Raw genomic sequence first — 23,002 nt, 5'->3', positions numbered from 1 at the left:
TAGAGCACCTTGAGCCCCTCAGCTTTGTGCTTTGGGCTTTTATAAAGCTTTGGGCTTTTATCCTACAGCCGAGGGGTTAAATTAGGGCCCGGTATCCCTGCCCGGGGGGGGGCAGCCAACATGGCGGCGGGGCAGCGCCCCCGCCCGGCCCCGCACCGCCACAAGATGGCGCCCGCGCGTGACGCCACACCACCAAACAGGGGGCGTGGCCTAGCGGGTGAGGGGCGTGGCTTATGCAGACGAGGTGGCGCGGCTTGTGGGGGAGTGGGCGTGGCTTGTGCACCGGGGGCGTGCCCTCCGCACAGCACTGCCGCGAGGACCCCGTGCTGCCGGGCTGCCCCGGTGCGTGCCTGCCTGCCGCAGACAGGCGCGGCGCGGGGCAGCCGCGGGGGCCTCGCGGCGGGGCGGGCGCTGCCCGGTGCTGTGGCGGCGGCGGCGGCGGCGGAGGAGGAGGAGGAGCGGGGCCGGGCCCGGGGGGCGCCGCCGCCGCGATGCCGCTGTTCGCCGCCAACCCCTTCGAGCAGGACGTGGGTGAGAGAGCGCCCGGGAGGCGCGGGGAGGCGGTGGGGGGGGCGGGGAGCTCGCGGCCTTGGCCCCGCGGCGGAGCGAGGCCTGGTGGCGGGGGGAGGTGGGCCCCGGGGCGGGCCGGTGTGGGGCTCTCTGAGAGAAAATGACCGAAATAAAGGCATTGCTGGCCCGGGGCGCCGGAAGAGGAAAGTGAGAAGGTAGCCGTGAGGGTCGGGGCTGTGGTTGCCGTCAGGCTGCGGCTGTAGGCTGAGGGAGCGCTGCGTTCCTGCGGGTTTTGCCAGGGCCTCGGTGTGTGCGGGTGGGAGGTTTCTGTGTGCCCAGGCTTACGTCTGGGGTTACCTTTCACATGGCTCCAGGTGCTCTACCTGCACGAGGGAAGGCTTTTTGAACTGGAGCTGTCACAGCTGTGTGCTGTGTGCATGGCCAAACACAAACACTCCAGGAGTATTCTTCTATATATTTGTATAGCAGTGTATTTCCTGTAGTGCTGCAAAGGTGGCGGGCTGTGCACTTGTGCTTTCTTAAACTTTGTGCTATACGTACAGACCATAACTGCTTGCACGTACTGCTTCTGTCAGGATTTAACTGTTACTGTTTTTTCTTCATTTTGCTTAAGAAATAAGGTAGGTACCAAGCACGTAAGTGAGCCCAAATGATGTCCTGGTGCTGCAGGGAAGGAGAGCTCCTTTCCTGTGTTCTCTTCCACCCAGATTTTTTTGAACTTCCCCCCCAAGCTGCTTTAACTCAGGCATTTTGGCACAAAGCTTATTTCACAGAGCTGTTTGGCTTACGGGTTGGATCATCTGTGAAGGTGATGACTTTGGGAATTTGGCAATTTAAACCATCGAGGGCTGCAAAGTGGCAGTGAAGACAAGGGGCAGGGCTGCCCCGACAAGGCCCAAGGGAGGAGCAGGGCCCTGCTGCTGGGAGCAGCGACAAGTCGGGTCGATGCAGCTATCTGCCCGGACCATGCATTTCATACTGGGGTTTGCTCAGGGCACCTCTAGAAAGTGTAGATAAACACTCCCTCGCTCTGCCACAGCTGGCCTTGTTTTCGTGGTGCAAAACGTGCAGGGCTGCCTGCAGTCCCAGCTCCTGGCTGCTGCCTGTAGCTCTCCTGTAACCTTTGGGCTAGTTTGGGATTTTGCTTTCCTTCTGCTGGTTCTCCAGCCCAGTCCTTGAGTTCTTCACAGGGTTGGAAGCGATTTAATTTCCTGCCTGATGCTCCTGGTAGGTCATTCACTCGCACGTGCTGTCCTCCAGCGTAACCCTGGCTGCCACACAGCCTTCGTCTCTCAAGTAGCTCTTCCTCCAGCAGGGAAGAGGTCTGTGCCTCCTCAGCCTTCCAGCAGCTGGCCTGCTGTCACAAGGTTGGCAGCAGCAGGGGAGCAGGAAGTATTTGTGTAGCTCCAATGACTCCCAGACCCGCCCGCAGTGTCACGGGTTGCTGGTAGCTTGGAGATTTGTTTCCTTGTCCTTCGCTGGGGTGTTTGGTTCTGGGGCTGTTTGCTCTTTGTGCTGCTTTCCCTTGGTGGCCCACGTCCTCCTGTGCCAGGACTTGGTGTGCCTGTTGTTCTGCTCTGGTTTCCAGCCACCGAGCTCGTGTTTCTAGGAGGAACTTTAATTGAGTCTGTGTTCTGTCCTACGGTCACCTTTGGCTGTGTGATCCAGCCCCGATTGCTTTACGTTCCTCCTTACACGGTGCTTTGCTCGTCCTTTCCACGGGAGACACCTCCCAGCTTTCTGCTGGCTTCCTCCTGACCCTTCTCCCGCGGTCGGTGTCAGCCAGGGCTCGCAGCATTGATTTCCAGAGCGATTCTGGAGGCGCTCAGGAAGGGAACGCTCCCCGCCCTGGGAGTGCTGTACGTCCCAGCTCGCCTTCCTCGCCTTGTGCAGCGAGCCAGGAGCTGTGGCTAACAGCTCGCACGTGGCTTCCCCTGAAATACCTCCCTGCCATCCGAACAGAGCAGCTGGTGCTTAAATCAACCCCAGGGAAGGTGACCTCGCTGGGAACAGCACCTGCGTCTCCTCAGCACCTCCCCTTTCATTTCCCAGTGATAATTCTTGCTTCAGTGCCTGGTCTAAGGCCTTGCAGATGCTTGAGGACAAGCTGATTGCGAGTTTTGGTGTCATTCTTGCTTGGATCTTTCTCTTTCACTTCTTTAAATCTCCTCCAGCCCACAGACCTTACCTTCATCTGAGTGACTCAGCTTCCTGCCCCGTGGAGCTGCAGTTCCATGTTTGATACGGGAGGTGGTTACTGAGGGCTCCCAGACCGACAGGCAGTGCTGGTTGCTTCTCAGGCTGTTGGCCTGCTGACTCCGGGTGCTTTCCCTCTGCCACTCCTTCCCCAGGGTCATTCAGTTAATTACCCGGGGTCATTCAGTTAATTACCCGGGGTCCTTCCAAGCAGGGCTGCCTTTCAGTGAGGACCAACTGGACCGTGCTGCCTTACTGCAAGTGCAAGCCTCATGAGCACAGCGATCATCTTCATAATCGCTCATTAAGGCAAAGCTAGATGACTTCCTTGCCTCCTCTCTAATCTGGGGAGGCGAAGGCGAGGTAAGCAACAGAAGGTGTAGGGCTAAGTTTCAGGTTTACAGGAATTTGTTTTTGTGGTTCCGAAAACCAGCAGTCAGGATTGTCCTCCAGGTTTTAGCCTTTCATTTTTGTTACCCTGGCTCTGTTCTTACAAACTGAGAGTGGTGCTGTGTAACGCTCCAGATGCAAGATTGATTGTGCCTACAAGATTTTATTTTGCATATATTTTGGAGGCAAATCAGCCTCTAGAAGGCTGTCGTTCCACTGATCGGGTTTAACTAATGGCACACCAAGCTGGAAGGCTCCTTGTGCGAAGTCCACATGTGACTGCTTGGTTTTCTCTGCTTCTAGTGTAAAAACTGACACAGGGAAAAAAAATATTGCATTTGAGTACTTATTTTTTTAGCTGACGTGTTGTTTGGCATTGTTGGCAAGCTCAGGGCAGAATAAGAAAACACTTTGCAGGTGAAGGCTGGGCGCTGGGCAGCAGTGAGGGCGAGCTGTCAGCAACCTGCCTTGCTCGTTTCCCCTCGCTGCAAGTTTTTCTCCTAGCACTGAAGGAGCCCTGCAGAAGGCACCTTCCCACATCTGCTTCCTCGGATCCAGGTCCCTGTCTCAGCATCTGCAGGGTAGTTACTCTCCAAGATGATTCCTCAGCTGGAGCTCGTGCGAGGCGCGAAGGCAGATGCTGTTAATGCATTAATCCGTCCTGCTGGCAAGGAGGGAAACCTCAGAAGCTGTGCGAGGCTGCTGCAGGGCAGCCAGTGGGGCTGTGTCTGCCCATGGAACGGCGTGCGTGGGTCCAGGAGGAGGGAGCTGCCTGTGGCACAGCTGTGTATGTGCAAGGAGAAGTGTTTATGCTGCTTTTTTCCCCACTAATTTTACGAGCTTGCACTTCAACTGTCCTGTGAACAACCAGAGTGCTCCGCATCTCCTACCTGTCTGTCCCACGGCTCTATTTCAGCACAGCTCTTTGCTGCCACGTTTCAGAGGAGATGGCTTTTGCAAATCCAATGTGTGTGTCTGCTCAGAGCACCTCAGGTGCATTTTATGGATCCTATTATCTTTTTTTAAAGAACCTCTCCAGAAGTTAGTTACCTTATTTGATTGCTGTTCCATTTTAAAAGGAGAGTAGTGGAGGAAAAGAGGAGGGAGCGTAGGAAGGGAGAAGTGTAGGGGTCTGGATTTGAGGTTTTGGAGTCAATGAGGTGGGAAACAACGCTAAGACACGTGGCAGTGCCTGTCTGCAGCCTTGCTTTGCGAGCTGTGCCCACCTGCATCAAAGCTCTTCTGTGCCTCAGGTGGGTCTGCAGCCTCCTGAGGCATTGCTGGGACTGGAAAAACCAAAGCGTGGCGTTGGTCACTGCCATCTGTGGCGTTTTGAGGCTCCAAAGACTCAAGTGTGAAACGCACCCTGGTGTTTTCTCAGCTTCCATGCCTTTCTCTTGACCTCTTCCCATTTCTTGCTGCTCACCGTTGGCTTTTTGCTGGTGGCAAAGAGGTGTGTGCAGCAGGCAGCTGGGGGTTCAGAGCAGAAACAGCTTTCAGCTGGGGCTGCCACAAGGCAGCGGGACTAAACCATGTGCCCGGTGTGCTGTGTGGGTATTGCTGCTGGTGTGGTGAGCACAGCTGCTGCTGCTGTTAGATGAGAGGGATGAATTTGGCTGGCGAGCCCTGCTGGCAGGATTTGCACCCCGGGGATGGAGGCGTGCAAGGTGATGCTTTAAAAAAAGCACCATCAGCTGGTGGAGCTTCACAGCAAACAGCAGGCGAAGCTGTGTGCACCGAGCGTCGCGTTGTGCTGTTCTGGTGCCTCCTTTGTGCTGGTTCAGTACTCGCAGTTCACACACCCAGGCGATGCCCTGCACGTAGGGGTTCTTTGTTTGGCTTTCTTTAAATAAACAGCGCGGCAGGCTGTTTCAAATCACAGTCTCTCCTTTATTTTCAAGAATGAGCAATTAATTTAGTTTTAGTGTCCTAAAAATATTGATGCACTTAGAATCTAGCACTTGTGTCTTTTCTGGGGAAGTATTTTAAGGAGCTTTGTGCAGTAGGAACATGCTTTCAAATGGGATTTGCTTCCCTTGAAGAGTAATTCCAACCTGTGAAGGTAACGTGTGGCCCAAATTGCCAGCTTCCTTTCCTGCTCCTTGGTTTGCTTTTAGATCTGTAATGAAGGTTTTGGGGGCTCTGCTGTGCTTGTGTTTTCTTGGGGAGGCCGCTCTGCTGCCAGGGGGTGTTTGTTGCAGCTCCTGGCTGCAGAACCGAGCGGTGGAGCTGGTTATCAGGAAGATGCCAAACTGCGCACCCGAAAATGCATTTAGCCAGTGCTGCTGGCAGCAGGCCCGGTCATTTTGGACCAGCTGCTGCCACAGAGCGCCATCGTGTTAATAGTGACCATCATGCGCTGCGTTAATCTGCTCAATAGCCTTTGAAGTGCTCAGTCCCAAAGGGATGTAATGACTTCTCTTACCCAAAATCCTATAAAAGTAGTAATGATGGTATTGCCAGCAGCGTTTATGGAGCGCGTTCCTACGTGGCATAAATATCTGAGGGCTCTTACCTTGCAGCTTAGTCAAAATACTAAAATGGCATGTTAAAATTAAATCATAAGATGGCAAGTGTAGTGCATAAAATATTGATTTTGAGTTGTTTTAATAGAGCTGTAATGTTTATGTGGCATTAAAATAACATGGTTGTACCAAAAATGGGAAATACAAATGGCATTATCCCTTGTCTGCTAACGTGGTGAACGGAACGCTGTAAGGGATAAGGAGGGATACGCTCTTGAGATGAAGCAGTTTGGGGTGTTGTTGGCCAGTTTCGGGACCTTCAGTAACCCTTTCATGTCACTGACTTTTCTCTACGCTTGTGACATTCAGATTTCTTGAAAACATCTAGTGGAGGAGTGTTGTAAGAAGTTTATTGAAGGAGGAGGTGGTTTTCCTTCAGAGGTCTGAAAGGATTTATTTATTTTCCTTGAAAATAAGGAAATTATATATGATATGTATTATATATCACATATAATATACACGATACATAATACACAATACATATAATATGTATTATATTCTATATTATATAATTATAATGAATGCAAAGATTGGAAGGCCTTGAGCAAACCCCAACTTAGGGTTATGGCCTAAACTTGCAGGAAGTAAGCAAAGTGTACAGAAGCAGTTTTTTCATTAATTACAACATTACACTTAGTTTTTACTTTCTGGATCTTCAAAACACTCGATGCATTTGTTAGTCCCGTGCTATTCATCATTCCTTATGAAAATACATGCAGAACACTTCATAAAACAGCAGGAATTAGCACTCTGGAAGACACTGCCTTTCAGTGTTTTATATGGGGAGCTGCCTTTTCTGTATGGCTGTGAAGGCATTTGCTCCCTAGAATCTGAATTTAATAGGGTATTTTTATGCTTAATCAGTCTTGGTTTTCGTTACAGAAAAGGCTACAAATGAATACAACACCAGCGAGGACTGGGGGCTTATTATGGATATATGTGACAAAGTTGGCAGTACTCCCAATGGGTAAGCTATGTCTCAGCATCACAATATGCAATTTCATGTTCTCATGAAGAAGAATACTGTTTCAGAAGAAATACATCTCAAAATGCTAATGATCTGATGCTTCTGTAAGCTCTACAGACGTGTGCAGTTGGCTTTAAAATTCTTTAAAAGAAATGTTCCAACCAGATGTCCAGTAGAGCATTTGGGAGATGTTGCATGCATCCCAATTTTATGAGGTTTTGCACAGTAGACCAAGTTTGTTATCTTTAATGATCTTGCATTCCTTTTGAGAAGGAACTATGTCAATAGGAAATGGTGAACTAGTTTCTTTGGAAAAAAATCTAGTTAGGACAGTTTGCTATTTATGATGAGGAATTTATCTGTTTGTTGATTAGAAAGGATGGGACTGATATAGGAGAAAAGAGAAAAAAAGAAAAAACAACTGAGGTCAATGCCCACCTCAATTTGGATCAGTTTAGCCTAAGTGGTAATACAGAAATGTAAGTGGTAATTCAGTGATCTTGTAACTGCCAGAAGTATCTGCTCATTTTTGAGGTAATCTTTTACAGTGGAAAAATGCTTCAAATTTTGTAGTCAACTTGAACTGGTACATACCTTGAATTCTCAAGTGATCTTAATTTTTTATCGTTTATTTGTAGTATTTAAGGGTACTACACTGAGAAAGTTCTTTTTGTATTAGTTACGTCCTGTCCCACAGGGAAGAAAGGCAGATCCCTTCAATCTGGGAATCTTTAGGCCTCAAGGGAAAAAGTGTAGAATATTCTTTGGGTCCTTTTTTAAAAATCTTTAATGCTAGGAAATTTCTGTGGAGGGAATTATTTTAAATCCTCTCCTTCTGGGGAAAAAGGGAATGTCAACACAAAAAATCTTAAATTTTTATAATCAAGTGACTTGAAAATGAGATCCAAGAGCTAAGAAGCTGTGAATGTGTTTTAAATTAAATCTATAGAGAGACTTACAGTAGTCAGTTAAATAGCCATTCAGTCACTGCTGCTGCAGAGGTATTTTTTTTAATGCAGATGTTTCTTTCGTTGTCTATGTCAAATCTGTTTCCTCAGTGTAGTAGCAAATGCTCTCTTTGTGACGTGTCAGCAGTACTATGGAAATTAATACAAAATGCCAGAATAAAAATGGAGTCTGCTCCAATTCAGCACGTTTAAGAACAAACACGTTGTTAAGCGCTTTTTTCAGGCTTGCTTTGGGAAAAGTTTAGGTTAGGTTGCATTTGCATTTTTTAAAATAGAGACGGTTTTGTTTGCTTAGCAAAGTTCAGTATCTGGTTTCATTCATTCTGCAAATTAGGTCAGTGGCATCCATCGCTAATACTTTCTTTGTTCCTTTTTTAGAGCAAAGGATTGCCTTAAAGCCATCATGAAGAGAGTAAATCATAAAGTTCCCCATGTGGCTTTGCAAGCACTTACAGTGAGTAAACTGTCCCTGTTTCCCAAAACCTTTCTGTTCCTTTAGGTGATGGAGCTGGGAAGTGTGTACTGATCAGTTAATACCTTTCTGTGTGTCTTCAGTAGTCACTGGGAGAGTGCGTGCTGAACAAAGGGTGAACTTCCTGTGCATGCTTTTATTTTGGATTATTGTTGGCATACGTCTTCACCGTTGTATTTCTGTTGTCAGCTTTTAGGAGCCTGCGTATCAAACTGTGGGAAAATATTTCACTTAGAAGTGTGTTCTCGTGACTTTGCTAGTGAAGCTCGAGGTATAATAAACAAGGTAATTATCTTATAACTTTGGGGGGGAGAATTATTTGGTGATTTCTTTGCTTTCTCTCATTGTAGCAAAGAACTGGCAAAACTAATGCTCTAGTTAATTTGCTAGCTAATCAAATCTTCTGGTTTTGGTGCAGTTGGAAATGCTGCTGGCTGTTTCTTATCCCTGAAATTTGTGTATTTCCATTTACTGCCTGCCCCAAATTTTAACAAAATTACACAAGCAATTTTAATTATAATCTGTGACTCCTCCTAAGCCCAATTAATTTGATAGTGAAGGCAGCTTTCCCTGAAAAGAGTTTTTATGTGTCTTTAATGAAATTCATAAGCTAAAGTGCAAAGGGAAAGCAGTGAGAAGGTTAAATTATATTTTTACAAGGAAAAGGAGGAAGGCTTCAGACACCTGAGTTTCTGGAGATTCTCAGAACACTGAATGAGGAGGTAACTGAGAAAGGAAGACCTCAGTGGTTGGGGTCAAGCAGCTGATGGGATCTAAATCTAGATGTAAAGAACTGAGTAAGCAGAAACAGCTTTACCGTAATTACTGCTCCAGTTGAAGACAAGAATGACTGAAGAAGATAGTCTTCAAATGTATGGGAGGCCCGGAACCATCAGAGGTTGAGCAAAGCAATTAAGGAAACTAATAAAACTGCTGGGAAGCAAAATGAGTTCATGGCTCTTCTGTTTCTTGCTTTCTGCGGGAAAAATAGGTCTTGAAGTCCTCCACTTCATTCTCATTAGCCATGGTCCATTCTGAAATAGAACATTGACCTTCATGGTCTGACAGTGCTTGTGGATGTAACAACAAACCTTTAATCCTGCTGAAGAATCGCCTACTGGAGCATAATTTATTTTGTTGGTGGGAAGCACACTTGTGTTTTCCCCTGTCCCTTCCTCATTTGGAGAAAGAATCCTCAGAGGGGCTATAAAATCGTGCTTCCTCCTTTTCTCTGAAAGAAAATTCATTCAGACAAGTGTAACAAATATTTTTGTGCTGATAATGAACCTTCTGGGCTAGGTGGTTTATTTCAATTAAATGCATGCTTGAGCCCAAACTCGTCAATGTTCTGACTGTTCAGCGTGTTTGTGGGTGAGCCACAGGCTTACACTGTGCTCTGAAGGACACTCAGATGGGAAATCGTGGCCACGCACTGTGTTTGTGCAGTCCCAAGCTTCCATCTGTACAAGGCAGGTTGAAGCAGATACAGGTGAGCCCACCAGCCCCAGAACCCTCACTCAGCAGCAGGTATCAGTGTTAGTTTGGAGGCTTTGGGTTCAAATGGTAGGCTTTTAGTTACTTGGAAGGAAAACTAGAAAGTGGATGGAGTTTAAGTTATGCTTCTGAGGTGTGTCCTTTACTCATACAGTAGGGTGATGCCTGAGTCTGACTCACTTCTCTCAGGTGGTTTATCTCTTGGCATGAGGTTGTTAGCAGGTAAAATTGGCAGTGTTGCACAAAATCAGTGCTCTGGCCTGGATTTAGAGTAGCCGTAAATCCTTTAGATGAGGGTAGGGGATGGAGAAAGACACAGAGGTAGGCAGCCTGAATCTCCCCAAACTATTGAGGTAGAAACATGGCTAACATCTGAGAAATGGAAAAGTTTGTCAGTCTTTTTCTTTAACCACCTAAAATTGACATCACTAAAATTACAGCAGTATATATGGGTGAGCTGCCTGTAAATTCCAAGTTTTGGCTGTGCAAGAGAATTTGCTGTGGAGGGGTGCTGTGAGGGTCGAAGGAGGATGCTCCAGAGGCTAAACATGCTGCCTGTAATATCTGAATCGGTGTATAAAAGGTCATGTTTGCTAGGTTATGTTTCCAAAATTTTCTTACTGTCTTACTGAACACAATGAATTGATTATTAAGTGTATTTATATATATAATAAAAAAAAAAAGGCTGTGTTAACAAAGTTTTACAACTATTTCTGCTCACTTTGAGGTGGAAGTATTCCTTCCTATGCAATTTTGTCTTCTAGGCTCATCCAAAAGTATCTGAGAAGCTGAAAAGTCTAATGGTGGAGTGGTCAGAAGAATTTCAGAAGGACCCCCAGTGTAGCTTAATATCCGCAACAATTAAATCTTTAAAAGAAGAAGGTGTAACTTTTCCTGCAGCTGGATCACAGGTAAAAGCTGGTTAGGAATACATCGTTCTGCTCCTGTTGAGCCTCTGGCAGTGAACAAAATGAAAAGCTGTCCATGGGAGGTGCTTTTGGTCAGAGGAGAGGAGGATCTTTGTTGCCTCCCAATTCTGAGGTTCATTTCATTCTGCTTTTTTTATTTCCTTGCCTTCCGAAGAAAAATAAGAACAGACTAATAGCTATTTCATGATGTCCTCATGAGTTGTTTCATTTTAGATCTGTCTTTCTTCAGATCATTTTTTTAGAGCTTCGTCGAGCTGTCGCTGCCTTAAATCTAAGCAATCCTACACCCACACTTTGTACTTGGTGTTTCATGGCTCTAATTGCTGACTTGGAGCACATATCTTCTATTTTTCCTTTGCAGAGCCTCATGAAACAAAGGGCAGTATCTAGAACTGAGGCATCTTTGAAGCTGATCTGTTCTGTGCTTTTCTTTCCTAAATCCCCATTTCCCGTTTCATTTTTTTTTCCTGTGTCAGGAGTTGCCCTGGCTCTGCAGTGGTGGCTCCAGTCCCTAACCTCACTTGCTCTCTCTTTTCCTTCTGCTGGTGTGTTATGCCTGATCATCTAGCTGACAGATACGGTGACAGGTTTTCTTATTTTCTGTGCTTTATTATTGATGTTTCTAAATATTTTTATGTTCAATATGAGTTAGGCGAAAATCAATCCTGAAGATTAGAACTGTCGCTTCTGTTGAGTTTTCCTTATGTGAAGTTTACTCTTCTCTGTATTAAACAGAGTTGTTTTTTAATACTTCTGCAATCTTGCCTTTCTCTGCAAAGATGTTCTCACTTCTGAATCTAGGATGAGCATTAAAACATATGGTAGAAACGTGGAAGATTGAGAGAGCTGCAACCAATTGTACTTTCTTTCCTCCAAATACATACGAAGTTATATCTTTGTCTTTACCTCACACACTTCACTGCAAACAGTAAAACTGAGGTTTAGAATTTTCTGGTATACTTGCACAGAATTGTTTTCTAGGATCATTGATAACCTCAGTGTCTGAAACTAGGTTCTTCGTTCCTGCAGGATGACTTCCTTGATGGAGTGAAAACTCTAAGAATGATTTCTCTGTGCTGTTGTGGAGACTCAGTTAGGCAAGGCAGCAGCTCCTAACACTCACTCTGTTTCCACGCTCCTACAACAGAGACTGAGAGTGTCTTCTGGTGTGACATGGAGAAAAATCTCACTTTTTTTTAGCAAGTCCGGCTGCAGGTTAATAACTTGGGTCTTTACAAACGTAGGACTCCCAAGAGCTTTCCTTCCCTTTTGAGGGGAGGTATGGAGTGCAAAGGCAGAAAGCGTAGTCATTTAAACAGAGCTCATTTAAATAACGATAGTAAGTATTTAAATGAAATCTTTTAAATAAATGAGATTGTTATTTATTTTACTTTGCTGCTGAAAACAAAATAAAACATGGATGAGATTCTGGAGAACAGTAAATTTTTTCATCTAGAAGATCATCTTGGGTCAGTAATGAAATATTCTGATAAGGCAATTAATCAGAAACAGCTTATTACTAATTTTTTTAAGTATATAATTACAGAGCTTTCTTCTTCCTTTGTACCATGAACTTATTCTATTGTTAACACATTTGCAGGCTACCACTAATGCTGCTAAGAATGGTTCATCGTTAAGTAAAAACAAAGAAGATGAAGATATAGCTAAAGGTAAATTACTAGTCACAGCCTTGGCTTGTGCTCTGGAGCGTCTTGTTAAAATGCATGGAAATCAGCTGCAAGAACTGAACGCGAGGGCACAGCGGGTTGGGAATTAAAGTTTATGTTAATCATGCACGAGTTATGAAACATTTTAATGTCTTACCTTTTCATTCTGTTGTAGGGCAGAGTAAAGCTGTTGAAATGTAATAAATGGCTCATAGTTTGGAGAAAAAAAAGATAATATAAACATGGTCTTTATGGTTAAAATAAGTATTTATTTTAGGAAAGCAAACTGCCCTTGTATACAGGGATAAATAGACAGACTTACCTGTTTTATTTTCCTCTCCTAACTGTAGCTATTGAATTGTCATTGCAAGAGCAGAAACAGCAACAAATGGAAACCAAATCCTTGTACCCGTCTGCAGACATTCAGCAAACCAGTCAGAACTCAAGGAAGGTGCGAGCTCTCTATGACTTTGAAGCTGTCGAGGACAATGAGCTCACCTTTAAAAGTGGAGAAATTATTTTTGTTTTGGATGACAGGTATAACGCGCTCAGATGAAGGTGCCTTTATTCCACAACTGTTGTCTTGTTAGCAGTTTTTTTTCCCCCCAGGGCTTTCTTTTCCACAAGCACGTATATTGTCACTCTGGCCTTCCCCGGATCCTTTATCTTCTGCTATTTGTTCCATACCCCAAATTGTTTTAACCCTTGAAAAAAAATGGATCTTACACTTCTTTGAGGCCATCCTTGCCCTCCTCCCCCAGTTCATACATTTCCCCAGTGATGAGCCATCTCTCTAAAACAGAGCCCCACCCACCACCACTGAAACTCTCTGATGCTGTTGGAGCTTTTTGGTGGCTGTAATCAAAGGAAGCTGCCTTTTCTCTCTGAAGTTCTCCTGTGCAGCTGTCTTGCTTTGCTGAGGTTCAGTGGAGAAGCAGCGTGCTGTGATTCTGATGGATAGCATCCTGGTTAACCCTGGCTTGCTGCTTTATATTATAAAAAATAAATAAAAATAAATAAAATACCAGTGGCAAGGAGAAAGTAGCCTCTGCCCAGCTGAGTGGACTGCAAGCCACTGGCCCAGTTATAACTTGGTTATAACACAGCATAATAACTATGCACATTGCAGTACTGAAATTGTTAGATCTCTGGCTCTCAAGCATCGCGTTTGCTAGGAATAAAACAGAGGAAAAATGCTGCAGGTAGTTACTGTCACTATTGTCACTGTTGCTCCAATGACAGCTAAGAAGCAGAACCTGCTAACGCTGCTCTGATTTAACAGGCTGTGACAGATTAATTATATTTCTAATGTTAGTCCCCACTTGTGTACCTCTTGTAAACTTTGAGGTGAAGCAGTAATGGGCTATCATCTAATCACTCTGAAGAACTGAGGAGTTGTGCTGTAAGCTTGCAGTGATTGCTGCTAAATGGTTTTACTTCCCCCGAGCCCACCCCTGTGCCCCAGCTCCTGCTCTTGGCTTTGCCGGGCTGCTAATCTGTACAGATGTTCTCCTTTGCCTCTGTTATTGGGCACCTAGGAAATAGTGTCTCGGATATCACAGGTTTTCTGTCAAAAGCACAAAATGCTGTTGATGGTCAGGGTTTTGTAACATGGCTTTATTTCCCCAGTGACGCCAATTGGTGGAAAGGTGAAAATCATAGAGGTGTGGGATTGTTTCCGTCTAATTTTGTGACTTCTGACTTAAGCGTTGAACCTGAGGCAGGTAAGTTAGCTGCTCAAAAGCTGACACGTTATTTTTAGAAAGGCAGCCTTGTGGTGGGAGTACTAATTAGCCCATCAGCAAAATGATTTCCTGAAATCAGCCCAAGGAAAGAATCCAGGGAGAAATCCTGACATTGTTTCAAGCAAGCAAGTGGATACCACTGCTGTAGCTCACTTTAAAGATACATTTTGATTGTAAATTGTTACCTTCTCCCTGCTGCAGTAATTCAGTTCATTTTGCCATAATTCTTTGAGAGTAACATGATACTTCTCCAGCAGCTAGCTGCATCACTCTTTGATGTACTTACTCAAATTTCTATCTCATTTAAAGACTTGATGCTAAGCAATTAAAATGTGTACTTTAAGTGAACATAGTAACGCAGCCACAGGAAGGAAACTACTGTTTGTTCTTCCAGCAACTGTGGATAAAAATTGTGTTCCTGAGGATACTGCAGAAGAAATTAAGAAAGCAGAACCTGAGCCTGTTTATATAGACGAGGTATGCAGTCACTTTCAATATACAGAAATATGGATATTTTTAAGTGATTAAGACATTGCTTTGATGCTGCCAGTTGAGAGAACTTTTTTTTTTTAATATAAAGACCTTTTTTAATTTGAAAATTAAAACAGTCTCTGCTGTGCTTCAGAAACTGCTGTTATTAATCTCATCTCCCACCTTTCAGGATAAGATGGATAAAACACTGCAGGTACTTCAGAGTATAGATCCTACAGATCTAAAGCTTGATTCTCCAGATCTTCTAGACTCAGAAGGTACTTGGAGCACTAAGTTTGCTAATTCTTGTATTTCTTCTCACAACTCTTTTCCATCGATTAAGCTGGTAATTCTTTTGTTCAAGGTGTGCAAGAACAATTGAGTGTACTTTGGGGGGGAGAGTGTTTTAGAGTGTTTTCTAGAATGAAAAAAGTGGAAAATAAGGGAATATCTTCAGTATGGGAGGCCTAGATGGATTCATAGGTAGTACTCCAGTGAAAGATGAGAACCCCATAAACCTTGGAGGTGGAAGCAGAAATGCAAAATTTTCTCTGGTTTTCATCAGTAGTCTTTTGTTTGTGGACATAAAGTGAAGAGAGGGTGACAAAGCAGAATAACCAGGGTTTTTCTCTGGTTTGGAGGAACTGGACACGCCTGATAACCAGGGGCACTGTCCAATTCTGTATGCTTAGTGTACTTAAAGTATATTTTGGCTGGATTTAAAATTGAGTTGTGAAGTATGTTAACTACTTGGACTCTTTTGTCGTTACAGATATTTGCCAACAAATGGGTCCAATGATAGATGAAAAACTAGAAGAGATAGATAGGTGAGTCAGAATGTAGCTTCTGCATGATTTACTAATGCTTCAAATTGTATTGATTTTTTTATTTCCTCCTTCATCTCTCAAAGTAGAAAATCTTGCAAGAAAAAATTAGACCATTCTACTTTTAACATTTAGTACCCACACCAGGACTTCTGTACTGAAGATTTTGTCGCTGCTCTCCTAAACATACTGCATAAGTTACTTGGTGTATTGTATCTTAGCACTTGCTTGTGGGCTGTTCTATCTGTCTGGAACTTGGTATTCTCATTCTGATGCTCACTGCCCTCCACGACAGGAAAATCTGTTCGTCAGCATCATTACCTCTTTCCCCTCAGACTCAGGATATTTAATGGTGGAAGGAAAAATCGACTAGCGTCGTGGAGTTGCCTGCTTTATTGCAACTAGGGAAGGATGGTTGTTCACCATTTTGGCTCTCCTTCACTGGTAGAAGGAATGGAGTGGGTTCTGACTGTTTTATGATACAGATGTGTAAGAAATCAGCCATCTACCTTTCAAGATTTTTTTTCTTGCATGCTCAAACCTGTTTAATGAAGTGCTTTCCTTTTTTACCATCTAACACTAGATATTAGAGGATCTTAGTGTTTGCATACATGTGTTTTGAAACAGAAAGCATTCAGAATTATCTGAACTGAATGTGAAAGTTCTGGAAGCTTTGGAGCTCTATAACAAACTGATGAATGAAACACCGATGTACTCAGCCTACTCAAAACTCCACCATCCCGCACAATACCCACCTACATCTTCTGGTGTTTCAGTGCAGGTCAGTACCCTTTTCTGGAAATAGAGACTTTCCTAATACAGATTTCTATTTAAAAAGATGACACCAAAATGAAGTGTAGGCTTTCTTGCTAGCCTACGAACAATCTGACATTGCCTGGTGACTTTCTGTAGCCTTTAGAACAAAATATCACTTAAGCACTAGAACAGAGTACTTTAATTTGCAGTTACCTGCTCATACAATAAGCTATAGATGTTAATTTTGCTCACTTTAACATAAAGATGATTGATTGAAAATACTTAAAAGATTCTTTCTGTGATTTTTTTTTTTTTTCCTAGTGAGAATTGTGTGTTTCAGCAGCTTGGTGGATATTCTTGCGATGAGTCATGTTCTCAGTCTTAAAGTAAAATGTTACCTTCTTATCTAATAGCAGGGATGTGAGTGAACTTGAATATTAGTGCATTAATCATGAGCCCAGTGCACTTGCTAAGTATAGAAACCTTCATCTGGTTTTAGCTTTTTTTTTTTTCCCAAGGGGGGAAAAAAAAAGGTATTGCATTAGTGGGTGTAGTTGCTCAGAACTGATTTACAGTATCCGTTGTGTGCCACACTGGTGTCCTAAGAAAACAAAAATAGAGGGGAGAGGGATTTTAAAGATCCTTTTTTAAAGAAAGCATAGAACGAGTGTTTTTACTTCAAGTGAATTTTACTTTAATGCTAATTGTTCAGTGGGAAAAGAATAAAGAATAGTTGCCATAGCAACTGCTAGATCTGAAAATCTGTCAGTTAAAAGTAATTCCATGTCCTTAAATTCTGGTAACGATGAAAAATTCAGTATATTTGGAGGTTAAGAAGTAACGTGAGCCAAAAGGCAATGGGGGTTTACTATTTCTTTCAAGATTCATGCTTCCAGCAGTGAAAATGTGAGATAATGCTACTCGTGCTGGGCCTAGCACAGTTACTTGACACAAAACTGTCTGTTCCTTCAGTGTCCCGGTACTGTCCCAAGTCCAAAAGCAATGAGCAGCACAGACTTCTATAAGCATGTTATATCACCTGCTCTATCTGAATTTTGATTAAAAACTTGCGTTATCTCAAATCAGAAATGCCAGAAACTAAAGTTTTTTGTTTTTTTTTTTTTTTTATTTCCTCTTATGTTAGAGTCTTAGAACATTCCTCTGTTTTTATTCCCAAAATGTATTAAATAACAAATCTTTTCTGGTGCTCATCCCACTCAACCGTGTTTGTGCATCAAAATGTGTGAGGGCCAAATATTGTAAAGTCAAGGCAAATTACAGAAAAAGAAACAAGGTTTCTGGGAGGGACAAAGGTCTTGTACATGGTACAAAAGGATCTTCCAGATAGTAGGGACAGACCGTGTTAGCAGGGCATTTTTGAAAAAGGTGCCTGCTGATGGCAATAAAGGATGCCTATTTACTACTCATATGTGTTAGGAGAAGTTGTGTGTGTTGGAAAACTGATATTTATTGAGCTTTGGAATCCTAATGTATTTGTTTATTGTAGTTGTATTCTGTGCCACGTTTGCTGCTGCTTAATTGAAAATAAAAGGTATGCTTTTTTTTTAATTAACAGTCATATCCTGTACAGCCACCTAGTGGAAACTACATGATCCAGGGTGTTCACCAAGTCACCGTTTCCCCGGGTTATGGCCTAGGACCTGATCAGATGGGGCAGCTGAGGTCTCTGCCTCAAAATATAAATTCTTCTGGAGCCGCTCAGCCTGCTCAAGCTGCCTATTTAAGGTATCATTTCAGCAAGCTCTTACGTCACCCTATCCCTGATGGTAATTTTACTGCTTTGCCTAGAGGCTGTATCTCCATGAGGTATTTACAGTGACGTGTAATGCTGTTTAACCGCTTTGAAAACACACAGCTTGCTTTTGGGCTAGGCAAAATTCTCACTTGCAAATCTGCCTGTCAGAGAAATAGATGGGAACTTGTCGGAGTTAGATTTGTTTTGGTTTGTTTCCTTACAGCCCAGGACCGGATTCTGTGCTGAACCAGACGTACGTGAACCAGAACGCGGCTCTTCCGTCAGCTGCCAGCACAGCTGCCTACAGCCCGCAGCAGATGGGAGGCTCGGTGGATATGGCAGCCTACCAGAACAACGCGTCCAGCCTGCCCCAAGGACCAGGTTATCCCATGGCAGTTCCTGCTCATTCCGTTCTGCAGCAACAAACAAACTACCACCAACAGCCCCTCCTTTAGACACAAACCAGGCTCGTATTTCTAAAGCAATGAATACAATGTGCTGAACCTAATGATTTTTATTAATGCCTGTCACAGATATCAAAATGCGTTTTCCTTTTTAAGTAACCCAACTTTTAGTGCATTCGGGTGATGCTGAGTAAAAATATACATCAGAACCGGTTGTTAATCATTTGCTTCAAGGTAGTTTGAACTAGATTAGGTAATGGTTTAAAATAATTTCAGATTACTTTGAGCCCTTAGTTCAGCGGTTTCAAGAAATGCTGTTTGTGAGTCTGAATATAACTAAAAAGATTGGCCCAAAATAATTTTCTCTTTTAATGTGTTTCTGGCAATTTGGGGACGCATCCTCAGCGTCATGCGTTGCTCTCATTACGCATTGTCTCTTCTGGTGTCTCACTGTCATCTTTCTATCCAGGTAGCTTTAGAAAATCTCTGCTGATTGAGACACCTCCTCTCTGTGCTGCTGTCGTGAGCTTTATGATACGGTGTGCACTAGATAATTGGAACAGCTGCACGAGTTAATCAGATGAGAGCTGGAAGAGAAAATGATTTGATACTGTGACAGAGAGGACCACGTACCTACAGAAGTATGAGGAATGATGTTTTTGCAGTGCTGCCTATTAGATTTGGGGAAACTACAGGGAACTCTGATGTGTTTCTCTTGAAGGAAATGGCGGGGGGTTGCTTGAACTTGCTTTTGGCAGAGGTGGTACACACGAGGGATGCTCCCAGCAGACTGTGGGTGCTCTGGATATGAGGTCTTGTACAGAATGTATTCTTCCCTTTTTTTGTTGTATGTAGAAGTGAAGGAGAGCTGTAGTTCTGTGTGGTAAAGGAGGGGCTCAAGAATGTTTGAAGCTTAAGACTGAGAATCCACCTTTGTTCCGTTTCCATTGGGGAGGCAAGTGGAACAGGAAGCATCTTTATGGGACCAGGGGGTTCTTGCCTCTCTAGGATTTCCTTTTGCTGCTGCCATCTACATGTCTAAATAAAGACTGGTTACAGAGGGAAACTCTTAAACCAGTTGGGAAAGGTGCATTTAACAGACCACATATAGGCAGACTATGCGTGCTTTGTGATTGTGCTCCTCATTTAATAAAAGGAATGGCTGCATACTGAAAATACCAGACGTCCTTAGAAAAGGAATTGCCTTGGGACTGTGCAAGTGAAGCATTTGGTGGCTAAGAAAAGAAATCTAAGAATTTCTTCCCTGATGCACTTTTAAATGGGTAGGTTCTTTTTTTTTCTTTAACGAGGAACAGTTGAGCTGAGTTACCTTTCAGGAATGTTTTTTCTTTTCTGGTTTCAGCCTCTGAAAAAATCACTTAATTCTCCTGTTTACCTACTCACTTCAGCGTAGTCGTATTTATACATATTTTAACAATTTTACGATGAGTAATAATCTTTAGATTGGGAAAATAATGGAAGCAAATGACTGATAAAACATCTTGTTGAATGTCTGAAACTCCGAAAATGTCTAAATAAGTATGTTTGGTGTATAATTTTTCTACCAAATGAGAACTATCAGATTGTAGACTGTTGCTGAGTAATAAAAACCATCGTTCACTCAGTGCCACCTCCATTGCTTTTGCATTTTATTTAATTACTTAGTATCATGACTTTATTCGATTGCAGCCTCATGCTTATGGAATAAGGGATTCAGTACCTGCTCTTTAAATCATTATTTAAATCTGTGCAGTTAGAAAGAATCTATTATCTTTCCTTTTAAAAGATTTTAATTTTCTTGTATCCTTCCCTCTGAAGTAGCTTAGCATACATAACACGTTGCAATACTGGAGTACTTGGAGAACTTTTTCCTTGCATTAAGAGGAATAATTAATTTCAATGCTGCTGTTCAAAATTCTTATTGTTTTGAGATTTTTTTTAAGGTTTTATTTCGTTCCAAATTGGTTTTTAATCAAACTAGACCTTGCTGTCATTTATATAGATTTTCCATGTTTATTAGTAATGAGATAAAGGTAGAGAATTTTATTGGATTCAAAACTTTGATCCAGCAGAAATGTTGAATATCCTAAATGGAGATGGCTGGACAGATGTGATTTGATTACTTCTAATTATTTTATGAATATAAATAATGTATATACTCATTTGTCTGAGATTTTCTACACAGCTACATATATGCATACTGTTAAAGCCTGAAATTTTATAAAAGCCAGATTTGTGATTGTCATCTCTTATATTCTGAATTCTGTGATATGCAACTTGTAGATAGTGTAAAATAATTTAATTATTAAAATAGTGTATTTAGAGGGTTTCGGTGTTAATAGGAACTGTTTTTCCTCCTCAAACTTCTATACATTATCATATTTATTTTTAAGGCCTGATTGTAACTGAACATGCTGCCAAAGGATTTATCTAACTTCGGATTTCTACACTAGGTTTATTCCTACTGTTTTATAACAGGAATCAAGGGTAGATAACTTCTGCTTTTTCATATAAACTCTTATTAGTTAACATAGAAGTTCGTGCAACTTTATAAGGAGAATTTTATTGTAATATTTGTTTCATGGGTGTTAAAAAATATCGATGCTCGATACGTTTTCTTCTAGTGTGGGTTGGCAACCTATTACGTCTAAGATATAGTCAACTGAAAGCAATGATTTCATGTCTGTAATGCCACCGTTCAGAGGTGCGTGTTGAGACTCGTTGGTATTTCATATGGCCTTGATGTGACAAATGCATTGTCTATTAAATTTGGTATAAAAATTACAATCTTGAAATTATTTCTGTAACAGGTAGACCTTAAAGTAATGTTCTGTGTTCATTTAGCTTTTGTTCATTGATGTCCATAGGCTTGTGGAACTGTAATTCTTTGGAAGGCTGTCCTTTAGAAAGGAGTGCCGAGCAGGACCTGGCTGTAGCTGCAATCTCTTCCAGTAGTTATTTTCTGATAGGAAGGGTTTTTTCTTATTTTTATCTATGCATCTTTTCTAAGACATAATAGGCACTACTCTTGCTTACATTGAACACTGTGATATATTTGTCGAATAAATAACTTTTTAGAATTTATGGCTCTTACCAGATAAATTTTACATGAAACTGACTGAAACTGCTTTGAATCAGTGCAAATGAGAAATGAAGGAAAAGAAACATGAATGGGCAGGGTCTGAGCACTTTGGATTTTCATCTCTGCTGGCTCCACTGGAATTGTAACGTCTGCCAGCTGGCGAACTGACCCCCAGCACACAGCATGCCTGAGTTCTGGATGCAGGTTGTGGTTCTACTTCTATTTTGCCTGGGGTTTGAGGTGAATATGTGCTGGTTAATAGATGCGTCACAGTTCTTACAGAAAATTACCTTCCACAGTTTGCAGTATTAAGGGTAGGGGATCTGTTTTAATGGAATATCCGTTTGGCCTCTTGTCTGCAATATGTGTGCATTGCCTTGTGTGAATAAAACAAAGTTTATTTAACAAACACGGGTGAAGAGTCTTCTGTTTACTCCTTAGGTTAAATCCTTGCCAGAAAGACGAGGCAAAAGCTGCCTGAAGTGCCACTCACAGCGTGAATCATGAACTTCACTGCTGCAGCCTTCACCTTCCTCCTTCCCCAGCCCGCTCAGCCGTGCGCCCACTTACCTCCAGCTCAGCGTGCTCCCACGCGCTCCCAGCAGTGCCAGTGCTCTGGAAGAGGCGAGCCTAATTTCAGAGCTGTGCTGCGTTTCACCTCTGCTGGGTGAGCTCCTCTACTCGGCAACCCTTGCTCGTTACCTTTAGTTGTCTGTAAGCTGGGCTCAGCGTGGTAGGGAGTGCTGCGGTGTGCTGGTTGCTAACCAATGCGTATGGTAACAGCTATGGGGAACAGAAGAGAATAACCTTAAAGAAAATGGAAATGCACACAACTGCCACAAATGATGAGGTGTTTATATAGAAAACACATACAATGAAACTTTAAGAGCAGTGTATCGCACATCCTGAGAATGAACCATAATTGCTTAGGGCTTATTATAGGTTTTCAAGGAGACGAATTACCCAGAAGGATTCGTAGCTCAAAGGAAGAATAAATCCTTGTGCTTTAAAGATGCCTTCTGCTGAGGCTGTGAATGGATGCCAAGCCATTGTGTGCAAGGAGCCTGCTGCACCTGAGGATGGCATTATTAGCTACAAAGCACCGCGCTGCACTACACCCCTTATTTACAGCACCCTTTGGAGGCACTGACCCTACTGGCTTGATTTCAGGGTACTTTAAACTACACATCTGAACCTTACAAAGCCAACGCATTTACTAAATCACTGGCAACTACTTTGTTCTTCATTTCAAATCTCAGACATAACTATATCTTGCTAAAGTGAGATGATGGTGTAAATTTTCTGGACAGTATCTTGACTTGGGAAGCGAGCCACGTAGCCACGCTAAGAATAATTTTAAAAGTATCCTTACTAGTACCTATTTAACGACTAAGGTGAATTTAAAAATAATCTAATTTAGACTACAGCATTCATGACCCACATTCATCTTTGATAAAGAAACCAGGCTGCCTAATTTCATCCAGGGTTTATAAAAAAATAAAAGTCTACAGTGTGAGAGAAAGAAATGTGCTCACCCTGTCGTACCTTGGGCCTTCAGCAGAGGTGTGCTTGTTCTGCGTGGAGCCTTTGGAGCATGATTTGAGCTTGTTATGCAGATGCTTGCTGTAATGCTGCCTTGGTTTCACACACCTGGTAGCTGGCTGCACTAATCGCTTTCACAAACTTTAAAGGTCATGGCAGCTGGCTGAAAAAGGTAGCTCTAATGTAATTCTGAATATAAATAAAGTTGCTACCGCATACGTTGGAGAAGTGGTGGTGCTTTGATGCTTTTGGCAGCTTGCTTTCTTGATCCCTTTCCCAGTTG

General features: G+C 42.9%; 1 protein-coding gene across 2 annotated transcripts; it reads left to right on the top strand.

Moving 5' to 3' along the window:
- The first annotated feature begins 465 nt into the window (after positions 1-465).
- On the top strand, positions 466-21,586 carry STAM2 (signal transducing adaptor molecule 2). Of its 2 annotated transcripts, none has more exons than XM_032189843.1 (14): positions 466-531; positions 6,525-6,609; positions 7,956-8,031; positions 8,239-8,334; positions 10,308-10,454; positions 12,073-12,142; positions 12,490-12,676; positions 13,769-13,863; positions 14,279-14,361; positions 14,546-14,633; positions 15,128-15,182; positions 15,807-15,960; positions 17,512-17,681; positions 17,915-21,586. In XM_032189843.1, exons 1-14 carry the CDS (start codon positions 492-494, stop codon positions 18,144-18,146), a joined length of 1,578 nt encoding a protein of 525 aa, XP_032045734.1. In that variant the 5' UTR covers positions 466-491; the 3' UTR covers positions 18,147-21,586. The 2 variants fall into 2 exon arrangements, with proteins under 2 accessions (XP_032045734.1, XP_032045735.1); XM_032189844.1 differs by having other exon boundaries at positions 490-527.
- Positions 21,587-23,002: the final 1,416 nt, after the last annotated feature.

Source organism: Aythya fuligula, chromosome 6, assembly GCF_009819795.1.
Source record: "Aythya fuligula isolate bAytFul2 chromosome 6, bAytFul2.pri, whole genome shotgun sequence".
NCBI classification, from domain to species: Eukaryota; Metazoa; Chordata; class Aves; order Anseriformes; family Anatidae; genus Aythya; species Aythya fuligula.
The sequence above is the reverse complement of the archived record's forward strand: the minus strand, read 5'-3'. Positions and strand labels throughout refer to the sequence as shown.